The sequence below is a fragment of the Cyphomyrmex costatus genome, unplaced genomic scaffold, assembly GCF_001594065.2.
Source record: "Cyphomyrmex costatus isolate MS0001 unplaced genomic scaffold, Ccosl1.0 scaffold583, whole genome shotgun sequence".
NCBI lineage: Eukaryota > Metazoa > Arthropoda > Insecta > Hymenoptera > Formicidae > Cyphomyrmex > Cyphomyrmex costatus.
Genome location: NW_017280008.1, coordinates 447,390 through 463,041, shown reverse-complemented (window position 1 = coordinate 463,041; position 15,652 = coordinate 447,390). Strand labels below are relative to the sequence as shown.

The window sequence follows — 15,652 nt, the reverse complement described above, 5'->3', positions numbered from 1 at the left end:
GAGTTCATCCTTATACTCCTTAGGACAAATGTCGATTGCTTTATTATATTGAGCAACGGCCTCGTTATACCTTTCCGTTTTGAAATATACATTTCCTTCCTTCTTATACTTCTGCGCTCTTTGTAAAGGGGTCTAAAACATAAGAATTTGTTTGCATCAGTCATTAAAATATGGGAGAATGTCCTAAATCTGAGCGTGTTCCAAATCGGACCTTTTTAATTTAAATAAATACGATTAAGCAGATTTGCGTACTATTTATAACGTAAAATCCTTATAGGACACCGAACATGTGACAGCAGTTTGGCAGCCTGTCATAACGTTCATAGAATAGACGGAAATATGTATTTTCGATTATCATGCAAAAATTTTTTTTAAAAAAGAATTCTTGTAAATCATTATTTAAAAGATGTTAAAAATTTGAACAGTAATTGATTTAAGATAATTAAAGAGTGTAGAATTCAAAAATATCAAGAGATTACTTTTGCGGTTTATTGTAAAATTTATTTTATCGTTCGAAAGAATCCGTGTCCAAATCAGACCTTTCTTTCGGTATCCAAATCGGACTTATACAAAAAACACTAAAAAGACGAGTAAGTTAGCTAATTCATCGAAGGTTTGCCACAACCTGGTAGTATTGGTGATCGACCGACCAGATCTGGTCTAAGGAACACTAATGCCCATTTCCACCAATGCAGATCAACTTTAATCTCGGTTTAACTTATTGTTCAACTTTTTCTAATTTTTAGAACTAGAAAAGGATGAAGAACAAATTGAACCGAGATTAAAGTTAATCTGCATTGGTAGAAATAGGCATAAATCAATAAAATATCATGTGTTATTAGACTCAGATTGATGGAATTTTTTTTGATTGATTTTAATTCTAATAATATAAACTGTATTTTTATCTTCGAGTTTTAAATTGCTCGTTTTAACTCAAAACTAACAAAAATTAATTAAAATATTTCAAAATTCTATCTAAAAAAGTCCATAAAAATAGGAGAGATCCGATTTAGTACAGGAGTCGTACGTTTTGACCTGGCAATTTTTTGACAGTGCATCGATTAACTTGAAATTTTCACAGTAGGTAGGGAATAGCCTAAGGATCAAAATCTATATTATGCCGTAGGGCGCTTTCACCCCGGGGGTGATTGTCACCCCATCTCGGGGGTGGAAATTTTTTATTACATTTTTACCACAGGAATCGATAGAGAAACTAATTCTAAGCAAAAAGTGTTCTATACATTTTTTTTTTGAAATTAATACTTTTCGAGTTAGTAAGGACCGAAAGTATCAGTTTTTCACAGAAAAAATGACCATTTTGAGTCGGTTATTCGCAGCTAACTCGAAAACGATGCATTTTATCAAAAAAAAGTGTAGAGAGCAAAATTGTAGCTTTTACAAAAACAAAGAAAATGCTTGTTTTATAAATTTCTATATGACCAATAGGAACCAAGCTACGGCTTCTTAAAAGTAAGCTCTTCTTCGTCAAACGCTAAATTTGAGAGTTTCAAAGTCAAATAACGGAAAAAGTATGCATTTTTATAGAAAAACTTATAGAATCTTTTTTAAAGCATATAAAAAGACCTTTCTTTTCCGTTTTTCGAAAAGTCTGTAGCATAAAAATTGAGCGAATTATGATGAAAATAATGTCGGTCCCTACTTTTTTCATCGAAAAAAAAACAGCGAAAACAACCCCTAATTACCACTCAAATTAAAATTAATCGTTGCCCTTTTACAGTTGTCTTTATTTATGTATTATTAATACATTCTATGAGTTTGACCGGTCTAGAATGCTTAATTTTGAAAAAATTGGAGGTAAAAGTGAAAAACGAATTTCTGCAATTTCGTGAAGAATGTCCTTCTCTTCAAAATAAGTCCAAAACTACTGGAGATACGTAAAAAATGCTTCAGTATCAAACTGTAGCTTTTTTAATTCCAAACATTTACTCTTCTTGTACATTTTCTGTACGATAAAAATTAAGTGAGATACGGACGTTGAAAACGTGTATGTATATGCGAGCACTACCTTGCTTACATTTTGTATACTACGCATTAGACAGTTACATACTCACATCCATTCACACTCGAACACATATACCCATACAATATATCTGTGTATGTGTGTATGTACACACCTGCCTATATGTTCCTTTTATTTTTTTTTCTATTTCTATCTATGAAAGCAGTTTTTAAGTATTGCAATATCATAAGGGGTGATTTTTAAGGGTTAAAAAGTTACAAAATGAAATTAGTAATATTTTAAGCAGTAACATTTTAAACTTAAAACGCTGTGATAAATTATTGATTTTTTGAGGGTAAATAATTTTTTTTTTTATTACAACCTTACTAGGGGTTGATTTTTAAGGGTTGAAATATTCTGAAATAATGTTCCACAGCGTCAAACAATTATTATTTAACTCATCTGAACCAAATTTTACTCACCTTAAGCTATATATATATATATAGATTTATAGATTTTGGCAATAAGGGGTAGTTTTCACCCCTAAAAAATGAAAAGCGCCCATCGGCATAATATAGATTTTGATCCTTAGGCTATTCCTTACCTACTGTTACAATTTCAAGTTAATCGATGCACTATCAAAGAATTGCCAGGTTCTGCACTATTCGCAGCTTCGACTCCTGTACTAATTTAGAACTCATAGTTCGGACTGAAAATTGCATTTTGACATTTTCCATTATAGTTCGACACAGGTAAGAGGTACGTCAAAATGGTCTTAAGCAAAAATGAAGAAAATTAAATGATCTTTCGAACGACATCATTAGTTTTATAATCGGACTTTATTTACGTCTTGTTAAAAACAATAACTGCAAATAGGTCCGATTTAAACCACTCTCCCCTATTACCATTCTAATATTTACGGTAAGTTTATAGATAAATATAATGCGCCTTTAGGGAAGATAGTACGAGTTATTTTATTGAAGTTCGGACAAATACGTTTTCGTAATCAATGGAGAACGCTTTCATATAAGGCACAATGATGTCTTAACTTCCGACTCGGCTGCAAGAAAAAGCAATTTGGATGGCCCATCAATATCTATGGAGATATGTTTGTCGGTTACCTCCGCATTCTGTGTATCGATGAATCGAGAGTACGACTGAAGAAAATGTATGATATATGTAATGTGGTCTGTAAAATTTCCATATATATGTATGATATCTACACTATACATGTATAGCATTTCTTTGAATGTACGACAAAATGCTAAAGCCTTCTCAGATAATTTTATTGCTTTCTTCACGTTTCCTCTGAAAAAGAAAAAAAGAATTAAAAATATTTTTATTAAAATTTCATCAGATTCATGTAAGCCACATATATGAATGCAAATAATTCCTTTCAAAAATGACAACGTACAATGTAAGAAATATTTATAATAAAATACATACCGTTTTATTTCGAAAATTCTTAATATTTCAATGCACGTAGTCTTTCCTTCAACAGAACATGTTTCCAATTTTAATGCTTTGTTCATATATTTCTCAATGTCATCAAGATTACAGTTCCACAATATTAAATAAGCAATTGCATAATCTGGATTTTTCTCTATTGCTTTAATAAAATAAGTATCAGCTTTTTGGTACTGTTGAGCATATTTTTCTCTATTGCTTTAATAAAATAAGTATCAGCTTTTTGGTACTGTTGAGCATTGGACATTATCTATAAAAATTGAAAACTATAAATAAAATATTGTAAAATAAATAAAAATGTGTACAATGCAATATTAACGCTTAATCACTATTACTTTTTTTTATTTTAATTTTTTTTCATCCCAGATTATAGGTATATAATTATACGTACCTGAGCATACAAAATATAACAACCTACACATTCAGGAGAATTTGAATACTTATCAAAAGCTTTCTCAATGGCTCTCACAGTTATCTCGGCTAAACATATATCCCTGTTCAACAATGCAAAATAATAATTTGTGTGCAATTTTCGCATGTGTGCCGCGCTGAAGTTTGGATTATATTCAATGGCTGTATCAAAATCGCGCTTAGCTTCGTCAAACCTGTCTATTCGCAAGTATGCCTTAAATGATAAAATGACATTATTACATATATTGTTTCATAGTACGTGATGAATATATACGTGTGCGACAAGAAAATAAGGTTAAATTTAAGTGCATAATATACCAGTCCTCTATGATAATAGATATCACAACAACTTGGATTTATGATAATAGCTAATTCAAAGTCTATGAAAGCCAAATGTTGCAACTTGATTTCTTGATGTAGATTTGCTCTTTTTATCAAGGCGTTTACTCTTATGTCACGAAGTGCATCTTTGCTAGACAAAATCATTTCAAAATCGTTGATTGCAGCATTATAATTCATCCAAAAAAAGTAAAATGTAGCCCGTAACAACAGTACTTCTAGTTTAGATGGAGGTAATGTATCAAAGTTAGAGCTTTCGATGATTTCTGTACACAGCGGTATTATATCTTGGTACTCCTTATTTTTTAACGCTTGTAATGGTTTCTTGAAAAATCTGATAACAAATGCATTAAAAATTGAAAGTCAAAATTACAAAAAACATTCTTTTTGCCTATACTTACTCTGGAATGTTTTCTGGATATTTAAGTCTAGAAAGTATTGGATCTTTACAAAAAGTTTTAATATAATATATTTCGATAATATGCGTGGTTGGCATATAAAACCTTGGGTGTGTTGTACACTCTGGGATGTGTTCCACTAAGAATAATTTTCATTGTAAGTCATATTTTTTATTTTTCAATTCTTATTCTAATTTATTATAAATAGTATTTGTTACTAAATGTTTTCTTAATGTTCTTCAACTCACCAAGTTTATCCAAGATCATTTTTGCCTTTAAAAGTAAAGTTTCATCAGAAAAGTTTTTGTAAATGCAAACAGTAGTGATATCCTTCAAAGCGGCTTCCAAGTCCCCTAATTGCACCAAAATACGTGCCCGACGTAGCAAAGCTTTGATATATCTTGGATTTAGTTCTAACGCTTTTGAACAATCTGCCTTTACAAAATTATATCTTTTCTGCAAATTGCAATTATAGTTGTATAAATAGACTTACACTAATTAATTTTCACAATCAACTTAAATTTTATTTTTATGTTATGCTATTATTAACAGTATCAATCTTTTTACCAATTTCTCATACGCAGCTGCTCTGTTCTGATAAAGTATCGCAAGATCGTCGACGTTCTCTTTTGGACAAATGTCGATTGCTTTATTATATTGAGCAATTGCTTCATTATATTTTCCTGTATTAAAATGTACATTTCCTGCATTTTTATATTTCTGCGTTGTCTGTAAAGGAGTCTACAACAAAAGTTTGCTTGTATTCCAAAAATGCTATTTCTTATCTTGCAGTTTATGATCATTTTATAAGGATATGTCTATAAGGTAGCTAAATACTCTAAAAGATTTTAAGATATAATTTCTCACACAAATTTAAGACAAAAACTTCCATGACTGTACAGGGTGTCTCACAACTACTGCATTTTTTCTTAAAGAACGTATTTTAAGATAATTTTATGAGAAGAATTTAATACAAAAATGTCGAGGCTATAATAATAGTTTTTGAATTCAAATAATTAAGTTTTTAAATTAATCGCAATTAAATTTCATTGATCACAGAACTGATATTTCACGCGCCAGGAGGTATGATGATATGACAAATGGTGATGTACCATATGAGGGCCTCGTTAACATGCAATATTTTTCAGAAAGTTGTTTGAAAAATGTTTGTACATTTTTAATTTTTAAATATATACACCTGTGCGTAATTTATATGTATAATTAATATCGGATCATATCGTAAAATATCAATTAATTCAATAGCAAGATATAAAATATGATATGTATTATCTGTCAAGATAAATTCGTAACTATATATGTTCATTTATCTCGTATGGTAAACATTTGTTATATCCATGGTATAAATACCATGGTTATATCGTCGTGCCTGAGCGCGGGAAATATCAGCTCCTTGATTAATGAAATTATGATTAATTTAAAAATTATCATAGTCTCGAAATTTTTATATTAAAATTCTCATAATAAAATTATCTCAAAAATACGTCTTTTAAAAAAATGAGGTAGTTGTGAGACACCCTGTATATCTGAAACGACTTACAAGGGGAACCCCAAACAAAGCTGGTACCCTTGGATTTAGATACCAATTTTTTTTTTGGTAACTACAGATCAAAAAAATTTATGTTTAGTGGTTTTACCACATAGTCCGTATTACACTATTATTAATATCTAAATTCAAGGGTACCAGCTATAGATCTGGACACAGTGTGCCTTCCAACAAGCGACACGGTGCAACACAGTGATCATCTCATCCTTGTTTAACATTGGCGAACAACAAGGACATACTGATACACTGTGTCACACCGTGTCATCTGTGTCGCATGTTGGAAGGCACCCATAGACAACCTGCGAAACATACAGCTTCTATATAAAAAGTACTCATGGAAACGTCAAAAGAATAAGACAAATATATACTGTAAAAATCTTCATCGATTAGGAAAATCCATTATCGTATGCAAATTAATTATGCATTTAATACAATCTCGAGATGATGATGATGATGATGATGATGATAATAATAATGATAATAATAATGATGATGATAATTATATTAATAATTATAATAATCATTATAATATATAATATATCTATTATAATTGCAATACTTATTTCTAATAATGATTATTATTGCAAGTATTCAGCAGTGCTTGCAGATATTATTTACTGAAGCTTATATTTCGTGATAACAGGCATCTAGGTATATCAATAACACAATTATGTCTACCGAAGATACAGGGGAAGTAAATTATAAATTCATGACACTGACACTTTTTAAGATCTAAAAGACAGTAACAAATATGATATTAAAAAGAATAATGTATGTTTTCTTGTTTATTTCAAATAAATGAATTTTCATGATCTAGTCAGTCTTTCCAGATAAGACAAATGATCTTAACCTCCATCTCAGCCACAGGACAAAACACTTTGGGTGGCCGATTATTACACTTCTTTCTTGTAGATTTATTTTTTCTGCTATGCTTCATCTAAAAATGCAATAAAACAAACTTTCTGTTTACTTAGGATTTGATTTCCTTTTGCAATATAAACGATAACATATGAACACTTTGGAATATTAATAACTTAATAATTTACTTATTATACTATATAATTATACATATATATAATATAGCTTTAAAATTTAATATCTTACTAATAATTTTTTTGTTTTCCTTAATATTTCTCTTATAGATTTTTAATTAATAATTACCTTAACCAATATATACTGCATCTTATATTGATTAAATCAATGATAAAATAATCTATTAGAACTTTTAAAATTTTAAACATGTTTTCTTTCAATCACAATTTAAAGAAAAATATATACCAATAACAGACTATAATATTAAAACTACTTGTATATCTTAATAAAATAGTACAAAACATACATATTGTACAAAAATAGCATGCAAAAATGAAAAAACAAAAAAAAGATTTTTTGTACAATTTGTTTTTATGACAATTTGGCAACATTGCATTATTTTTCTTTTTCTCTTTCCCTGCATGATCTGCTCTTTTCAGCTCACAGTTCAATTTTCTGGAGTGCTATTCTGTAACCTTCTGTATATACCTACAGGTAGTTGTTTTGCATAGCGCGTTTTTATTATGCAAAATATTTGCACAAAATACGTAACAATAACTAAATACTGACAGACATGTACAGAAAATTACAAAATATCACCCCTGCTATTCCACGTGAATATTTGAACTCATATCACATATTTGTGTTCTTTACAAGGCTCAAATGTTTTCTAGCAAAGTTGCTGGATGTTGCTAAATTTATCTGTCACATCGTCATATTACATTTTATTTAATCTGGAATTCTGGAGATACGGTAGTGTCTTGGCGCTAAGCCAAGTCAGGTGCAGCGATATTAATCACTTCAACATTACATATCTTTCCAAAATGGCTGTCGACTTTACTTTTTTGTGTATGACTATTAAAATCATAATTTTTTAAACTATTATAATCTCGTTTCTGAGACAAGTCTATGGTAAGATTTGTATATAGTTCATCAAAGAAGCATCTCTGCCTTATCTGTCATTAATGGCGTCTTCGATCTGACCGGGTTTGCTTTAACTTGGGTTGGATTAATGACATTTCATGCTCTCCTATTGATAGAATGTAAAGTCCATCAATAGCGAAGTACTTTCTAATCCAGATTGGTGCAAACCCGGTTGGGCCAAAAACGCTATAAGTTATACATGAAAAGTTACATTTTTTCTCTCTCTTATTTCATTGTTAACTTACTATAAAATTTTGCACACATCAATTTTTCTCTCTTCCTCGGTATTCCATTTCATTATATATGGCTATGGCAGAGAACGAGACGTAACATGCGTAGTCGTAACGTAAGGTAAGGCAGAGAAAATCGTAGCTGTCGTGGCTGTGGCAGTCACTACTACGGCCTTATTACGTTACGGCTACGCATGTTACGTCTCGTTCTCTGCCATAGTCCTATAACTAAATATTTCAAGATCACTCGATTTACTACAAAACAATCTTAACAAGAACGAAATAATTCACTGTATCTATGTGTCATACTTTATTTTGCTGGAAAATGCCCATTACAGGAAGTCTGAAGCCTATTCTACAATATGTTTTTTGTTTTCTGTTTTTACTTTTTATCTTTTGTTTTATTCTTCTTTCTTTGCAACCATTTTATTGAAAATTATATTTCTTGTTACATATTCGTTTCTTTCAAAGTTCATTAACATTTATCTCGAGCAATAGATAAAAAAACCGATAGAAACCGAACAGACAAGATGTAAAAAAAAAAAGATGAAACAAAAAGCAAATTACCATAAGTGGAACCAAATTATTGAGGATTTTGGTGAAAAAGTAGACCCAGAGAGAGAGAGATGTCGGCGAAAAAGTAACGTTTTTTGCACATTAGACACTTATCTCATTACTTAATGCACTTACCTTCCGCGAAAAAATTTAATACGTACGATTAGATTTTGTCAATGCATTTTTTCAAATCCGTCAAAAATTATAAATGATTTAAAACAGACTAAAACAAGACCAGTACGGTCGAGTGATCTTTCGAAATTTGCGCGTAACTATTAAACGCACGAATATACGCTACCTTGATAATGTTGAATAGGTTGTTTCCGACGTACACAAATCACTTTTCGTAAAAATCGTTCATAAATGAAGATACACTCTCGCGATACAACTACACACACTCAAGCATCAGATTAATCAGTCAAACTGGTCGAACTAATCAGTTTAACAAAAGCGAGTTCATAAATATAGTAATTCCCCTTCTTCTTCTTCCTCGCCAATTGAGATATTGGGCGAGTTCAATGCCTGGTTTATGCTTCGGTCTTAAGGACTTAATCCTAAAATTCAGCCAATAGAGTACAAATTTCGGTTAGAACTGGCAGCTTGATTGGTTGAATTTTAGAATCTTGGGATTAAGACCTGAAGCATAAACCAGGCACAAAACGGCAAAGCGGCTAGGTATGCTTGCCGAGCGATTGAATATAATTGGTTATTACTTATAGATCCAACCAATCATACTCGATCGCTCGGCAAGCGTACCTAGCCGCTTTGTCGTCTTGAACTCGCCCATTGATCGTATCGTAAAGGTTGATTTATACTGGCCGTAAACTGTTAACTTATGCCGTAATCTGTAAAAATTGACCAATCACAGTCGAATGAGAGGGGAATAATCGATTATAATTGGTCAATTTTTACAGATTACAGCATAAGTTAACAGATTACGGCCAGTATAATCCAACCCTAAAGCGGGGAGCACAGACTTTTGCATAACGCATAAACCATATACATAAAGAATTTGATTGGTCCACTGACTCATGCATAAGAAACTGGACCAATGAAATTCCTTATGCACATGCTTTATGCGTTATGCAAAAGTCTGTGCTCCCCGCTTAAGCATCGCAGGTTACAAATTTGTTGCATCAGCCAATCTGATGTATCAATTTAAAGCCGTAATCACACTACGGGTTGCGCGCTCTGTTGAGATTGTGATTACGGTTGAATGTGGAAACTAACCAATCAGAGCAGAGCAGTTCCTGCAACAGAGCGCGCAACCCGTAGTGTGATTACGGCTTAAAGCCGATTCTAAATTAGTTGCAAGCCGATCGTAAGTTTATTGCGACAGCCAATCTGAAGCATTGATTTCAAAATGCAAGTTTGAGATTGGCTGTCGCAAGTTCGCAACGAACTTGCGATCGGCTTGCAACTAATGTAGAACCGGCTTAAAGTGTCACGACGCTTAAGCCTGGTCTACAATAAGTCGGGAGCCGTTGTCGTATGTCGTGCCGTAAGAAATTGGTCAATCACAGTTGAAAACAATCGACCATGATTGGTCAATTTCTTACGGCACAACATACGACAACGGCTCCTGACTTATTGTAGACCAGGCTTTACGATGCTGCGATACGACAAATGTAGAATGGGCTTTATGCTGGATTCACCCTACGGCCGGTATACATAGTCAATTCTTATATTCAAGATCGTTTTAAGTACAGTCTTAAGATGTCACGAACCAATCAAAGGCCGGTATTCATAGTCAGTTCTTATATTCAAGACCGTCTTAAGTTCAGTTTTGAAGAGTTACGAAACAATCAGAGGGCCGCTTTAGCATTTTAAGACATACTTAAGTCAGTCTTGAAATAAGAACCGACTATGAATACCGGCCAAAGGGCTGCATTCGCGTCTTAGGACATACTTAAAGCCCATTCTACATTGGTCGTATCGTAGCATCGTAAGCGTCGTGAGACTTCTAATTGACACATCGGATTGGCTGTTGCAACAAATTGTGACCTGCGACGTCTACGATACGACCAATGTAGAATGGGCTTAAGATAGAGTCTTCAAATAAGAACTGACTATGAATACCAGCCTACATCCTATTTTCGTTGTACAGATATTAAATATAAGAATTATAACCTATCAGAACTGTGTACTGTGGAATGTGCGCTTTCTGACAGGTTAAAATTCTTATATTTAATATCAGTTCCTAATATTTCTCCTATTGTGCGTAGCCTTAGAACGCGATTGGCTTGACTGAACAAACATGGCGGTTCAGACGCGGCGTTGTAAACGCCGAACGGCAATAAACGGAAGCGCATCGCTTTAGCCGTTGCTGTTGGCATGATTCGATGAGTAAACATCAGTGCGTATATCGCTGTATGCGAGACAGTGCGAGAACGTGTGTTTGCGCTGTCGCGGAGCTGATGAGAATCGAATAATCGATTGTATCGTTTTAGGATTTATTGGACCGTTCATGCATTTCGTAGACCGAGTCAAAGTGTCCATTACGTCTCAGTGAATCGGCTGTTCGAAATTCGGAGGACCGAAGCCGTGTTTCGTTGTTGTCGCCGTCATCGTCGTCGGGAGTAGTTGGCGCTCGAACGTTGCCAGAATGGAAATGGTGAAAGATCGTAAACGCAGCGGTGCGAGATGGTGGCGCGTTGCGGTGCGACATTGATTCGGGATCGTTCTTCTGACGTCGTCATCGCCGTTTCGCGGAATTGTCCATCGGCTGACTCGCGCGTGCGGCCAGCCAGCCACGCAGTCGAACAGCGCAATCGATAATCTTGCGAGCGCTTTTTGCGCTGGGCGCGAGATCGTAATGGCGAGAGCGTGGCGTCGATGGACGACAGGCGACATAAGTGGGAGACAGTGGTAAAAAAACAATGCTGAATCTCGCTAACGAGCGCATAAGTGGACTGGACGTTGCAATAGTGACGGAAGCGCGTATCGTCGGAGCTGAGGACCTTTGCATAAAGTATAAGAGAATTCATTGAACAGTCCTTCGTTTCATGAAATGGCAAGACTCTGACTGATTGTTGCGTTCAGCAAAAGAAGCATCTTTGCAACTGTTGTAAGAATCTTTCATATGATTGGTTAAACATTTAGATCCAGCAAGAAAGTAAGAACAGTAATCAATTCTTTTAAAAGGTTTGTTTGTATTACTTGAAAAATCCCTCAGAATTTTTGCATTTTTAAAATGATAAGTTTATATTCTGGCATTGTGTGTGTGTGTGTGTGTGTGTGTGTGTATGTATGTGTGTGTGCGTGCGTGCGTCGTGTGTGTGTTGTGAAGAGAAAGAAAGCGATAATGCTGAGTGCAAAAAGTGCAAACAACGCGAACGGATCTGAAGAATATTGCAACAGTTGTAAACTGCTTTTTTCTACTGAATGCAGTTAGAGTTTTCTTATATTTTATATATTATATATTATGCAAAGATCTGTGCTCCGGCGCGATGCTCCCGCGCGTGTCGATTCGGGATATTGGGGAAGGGTGTAGTCCCGGCGCGCGCTTCTGGCGCGTCAGGTTCTTCTCTCCCTTTTTTTCCTCTCTTCTCACTGCAATGAAATGTTCGATGTTAGCACTTGCCGGGCCACCCGTTTAAAAAAACGTGTAATCTGCATCCGCAAAATTTTAATTCACTGACGTATGATGTTAATAAATAAATGTAGCGAAAGCGGAAAACGAAGCGTATCCGGAATTCTTAGTGTACACACAGAAAAATGTTAACTTATTGCTAAGAAGAGTGATTACTCAATTTACTTTTGTTTTTTAAATTAACGGTTATCTTTATCAAAGAATATTTTTTTGATAAAAATCCTCAAAATACTTGTTACAAAATTTTAGTAAAACATACATTCAAAACAAGAATTTATTTTTTTTTAAGAATACTAAAAAATTAATCGAAAAAACGAACTTTTTTATAATAAATAAGTAAATCAAATTTGTTTTATTTTAAAAAACTTGATTAAAGTATTAAATTTATTAGGATTTAAAATATATTTTAAATACATTTAATTCTTGTGTGTATGCGTGCGCGCGCGCGTGTGTGTGTGTGTGTGTGTGTGTGATGGACTTATGACAGATTTGCAGATGTATGAACTTTTGAAATATTGAAATAAGTAATTATTACTTGTATAAAGTAATCACACACATTATTTGTGTTTTTTTCTGTGTGTATATTTCCTTAAATTAATGAATTGTTAATATTCAATTGAATAAATGACATTTTTGTAATTGGGATTCATAATTTATTAAATCAATCAAACGTATTCAAAATATGTATTCAAAAAGTATTCTGATGTATTCAAAAAGTCACATAAAGTATCCCATCTTGGAACTCGCTGTTCCTGTTTGAAAAAGAGTTGCAATATTTATGGAATTTCGCTCTTTGTCACTGATTTGATATAGCAGTGGGAGGAGACCAAAACTCACATTGTAAAAATAGCATCGCAAAAATTCGGATTGGAGACCGATGAATTCATGCTTTGTCGAGTTTTTTCCGAAGACAAATTTAATCGATAAGATGGAATTTAGAATCACAATATAAACAGGATGATAGATTAGTCTCATTACACATATAAACATATTTTTTTTTATTAATTATAATATTTTTTAACTTATTTACTTATTTTGTAATTTAAAAAGTGAAATATAATTTTAAAGAATTTGATTGCACATTCAAGTTTTTTTTTTTAACTTGAGAGAAAGAATAAATTTTGATTTATATAGCCAAAGTCAACCATAATTTAAGATAAAATTATTTTATTTTTCAGATTTTATCATGAATTAGAAGAAATTGGAAGAAGTAATGCCTCTATATGATTTCAGATTGCTGACAAAGATTTTTTATGTGTACACAAGAATATTATGCATACTCATTATACCTGATTGATACATCACCTTTCAAATATGGATGATGAAGAAGGCGCTTCGAGTTCTGGACCTATGTCTTCATTAAACAGCTTGTTTTCGTTCACCAGTCCTGCAGTGAAAAAATTACTCGGCTGGAAACAAGGTGATGAGGAGGAGAAATGGGCTGAAAAAGCAGTGGATTCGTTAGTGAAGAAACTGAAGAAGCGTAAAGGTGCAATCGAGGAACTGGAACGAGCACTGAGTTGTCCTGGAACACCAAGTAAATGTGTAACGATTCCTAGGAGCTTAGATGGCAGGTTACAGGTTTCACATCGCAAAGGCTTGCCGCATGTGATATACTGTAGAGTCTGGCGCTGGCCGGATCTCCAGTCACATCACGAATTAAAACCACTGGACTTGTGTCAGTTTCCGTTTTCTGCCAAGCAAAAGGAAGTTTGCATCAATCCTTATCATTACAAAAGGGTGGAGAGCCCGGTACTGCCACCGGTGTTGGTTCCTAGACACTCAGAATATGCTCCTGGTCATTCTCTGTTGCCATTTCAGCAATTGGCTGATCCAAGCATGCCGCACAATGTGTCCTATACATCTAGCGGTTTCAACGCCAGTTCTACGAGTGGCGTTAATCCGACGTCACCGATGTCCTCTGTCGGTTCTGTGCCCAGTCCAGGGAGCACGACTTTACCGAATCCTCAGAGTCCATATGGTACCAATGGATTACCAGAGACACCACCGCCAGCATATTCTCCTCCTGAGGATGGCTCTCAAACCGGGCAAACCACGTCCTCGGATTCAGTTCCGATGGATACAAGCACATCAATTGAATCAGCTACACCTGTGTGTTACCAAGAACCACCTTACTGGGCATCGATCGCTTATTACGAACTAAATTGTCGAGTGGGCGAGGTGTTTCACTGTCATTCGCACTCCGTGATTATTGACGGCTTTACAAATCCGAGCAACAACTCCGATCGCTTCTGTCTCGGACAGCTGTCCAATGTAAATCGAAATTCTACAATAGAGAATACGAGGCGGCATATAGGTAAAGGAGTGCATCTTTATTACGTTGGCGGAGAAGTTTATGCCGAATGCCTCTCGGATTCTGCGATATTTGTACAGTCTAGGAATTGTAATCACCATCATGGCTTTCATCCCAGCACAGTTTGTAAAATTCCACCGGGATGTTCATTGAAAATATTTAACAATCAAGAATTTGCCCAACTTCTATCGCAAAGCGTAAATCATGGTTTTGAAGCTGTCTATGAATTAACAAAGATGTGTACGATTAGGTAATTTAATTCACGATGTTTTTATTATTATAATTAGTATAAACAAATTTTAGTAATATGTAACTACATTTACTATTTTTGTTGTCTAGAATGTCTTTCGTGAAGGGATGGGGTGCGGAGTATCACAGACAGGATGTTACTTCGACTCCCTGTTGGATCGAAGCACATTTGCATGGACCTTTGCAATGGTTGGACAAAGTGTTAACGCAAATGGGTCCACCTCACAACGCCATAAGTTCTGTGTCATAAGTAACATGCACGCATTCATAGAAATTTATTTTAAGACAAAAAGACAATTAGTCTCGATGCACTTTTAAGAGTTCAAGTATATGCTATATTTGCCACATACATATGAGAATTATGGAAACTGTGTACGGACAAAATATGGTTATAGTAAGTTGCCCTATGTTATACCTATATTAAAATATCTTGTGAAGAAAAATGATAATGAAATGAACGAGAAATGTAATGTTTGAAAGAGATATAAAAACTCACGAGATGTTATGCAAAAGAAAAATTAAAAATGATGATCTTTGAGAGTTATCGTGATCGCGTACACATTTAGACTATAAAAACTTTTTGGCTGTTATATAAGGACAGAATTATATATTATATA

At 33.9% G+C, this 15,652-nt stretch overlaps 2 protein-coding genes across 2 annotated transcripts; one reads left to right on the top strand and one right to left on the bottom strand.

Moving 5' to 3' along the window:
• Positions 1-2,982: 2,982 nt before the first annotated feature.
• Positions 2,983-8,458, bottom strand: LOC108779339 (mitochondrial import receptor subunit TOM70). The gene is made up of 9 exons (XM_018546734.1): positions 8,341-8,458; positions 6,990-7,076; positions 5,143-5,316; positions 4,794-5,031; positions 4,579-4,714; positions 4,157-4,511; positions 3,815-4,052; positions 3,407-3,617; positions 2,983-3,268 (listed from the first exon to the last, which is right to left on the bottom strand). Exons 2-9 carry the CDS (start codon positions 7,074-7,076, stop codon positions 2,983-2,985), a joined length of 1,725 nt encoding a protein of 574 aa, XP_018402236.1. The 5' UTR covers positions 8,341-8,458.
• A 3,245-nt stretch (positions 8,459-11,703) lies between these two features.
• On the top strand, positions 11,704-15,434 carry Mad (mothers against decapentaplegic homolog 1). The gene is made up of 3 exons (XM_018546736.1): positions 11,704-11,748; positions 13,706-15,036; positions 15,126-15,434. Exons 2-3 carry the CDS (start codon positions 13,787-13,789, stop codon positions 15,283-15,285), a joined length of 1,410 nt encoding a protein of 469 aa, XP_018402238.1. The 5' UTR covers positions 11,704-11,748; positions 13,706-13,786; the 3' UTR covers positions 15,286-15,434.
• The last annotated feature ends 218 nt before the right edge of the window (positions 15,435-15,652 follow it).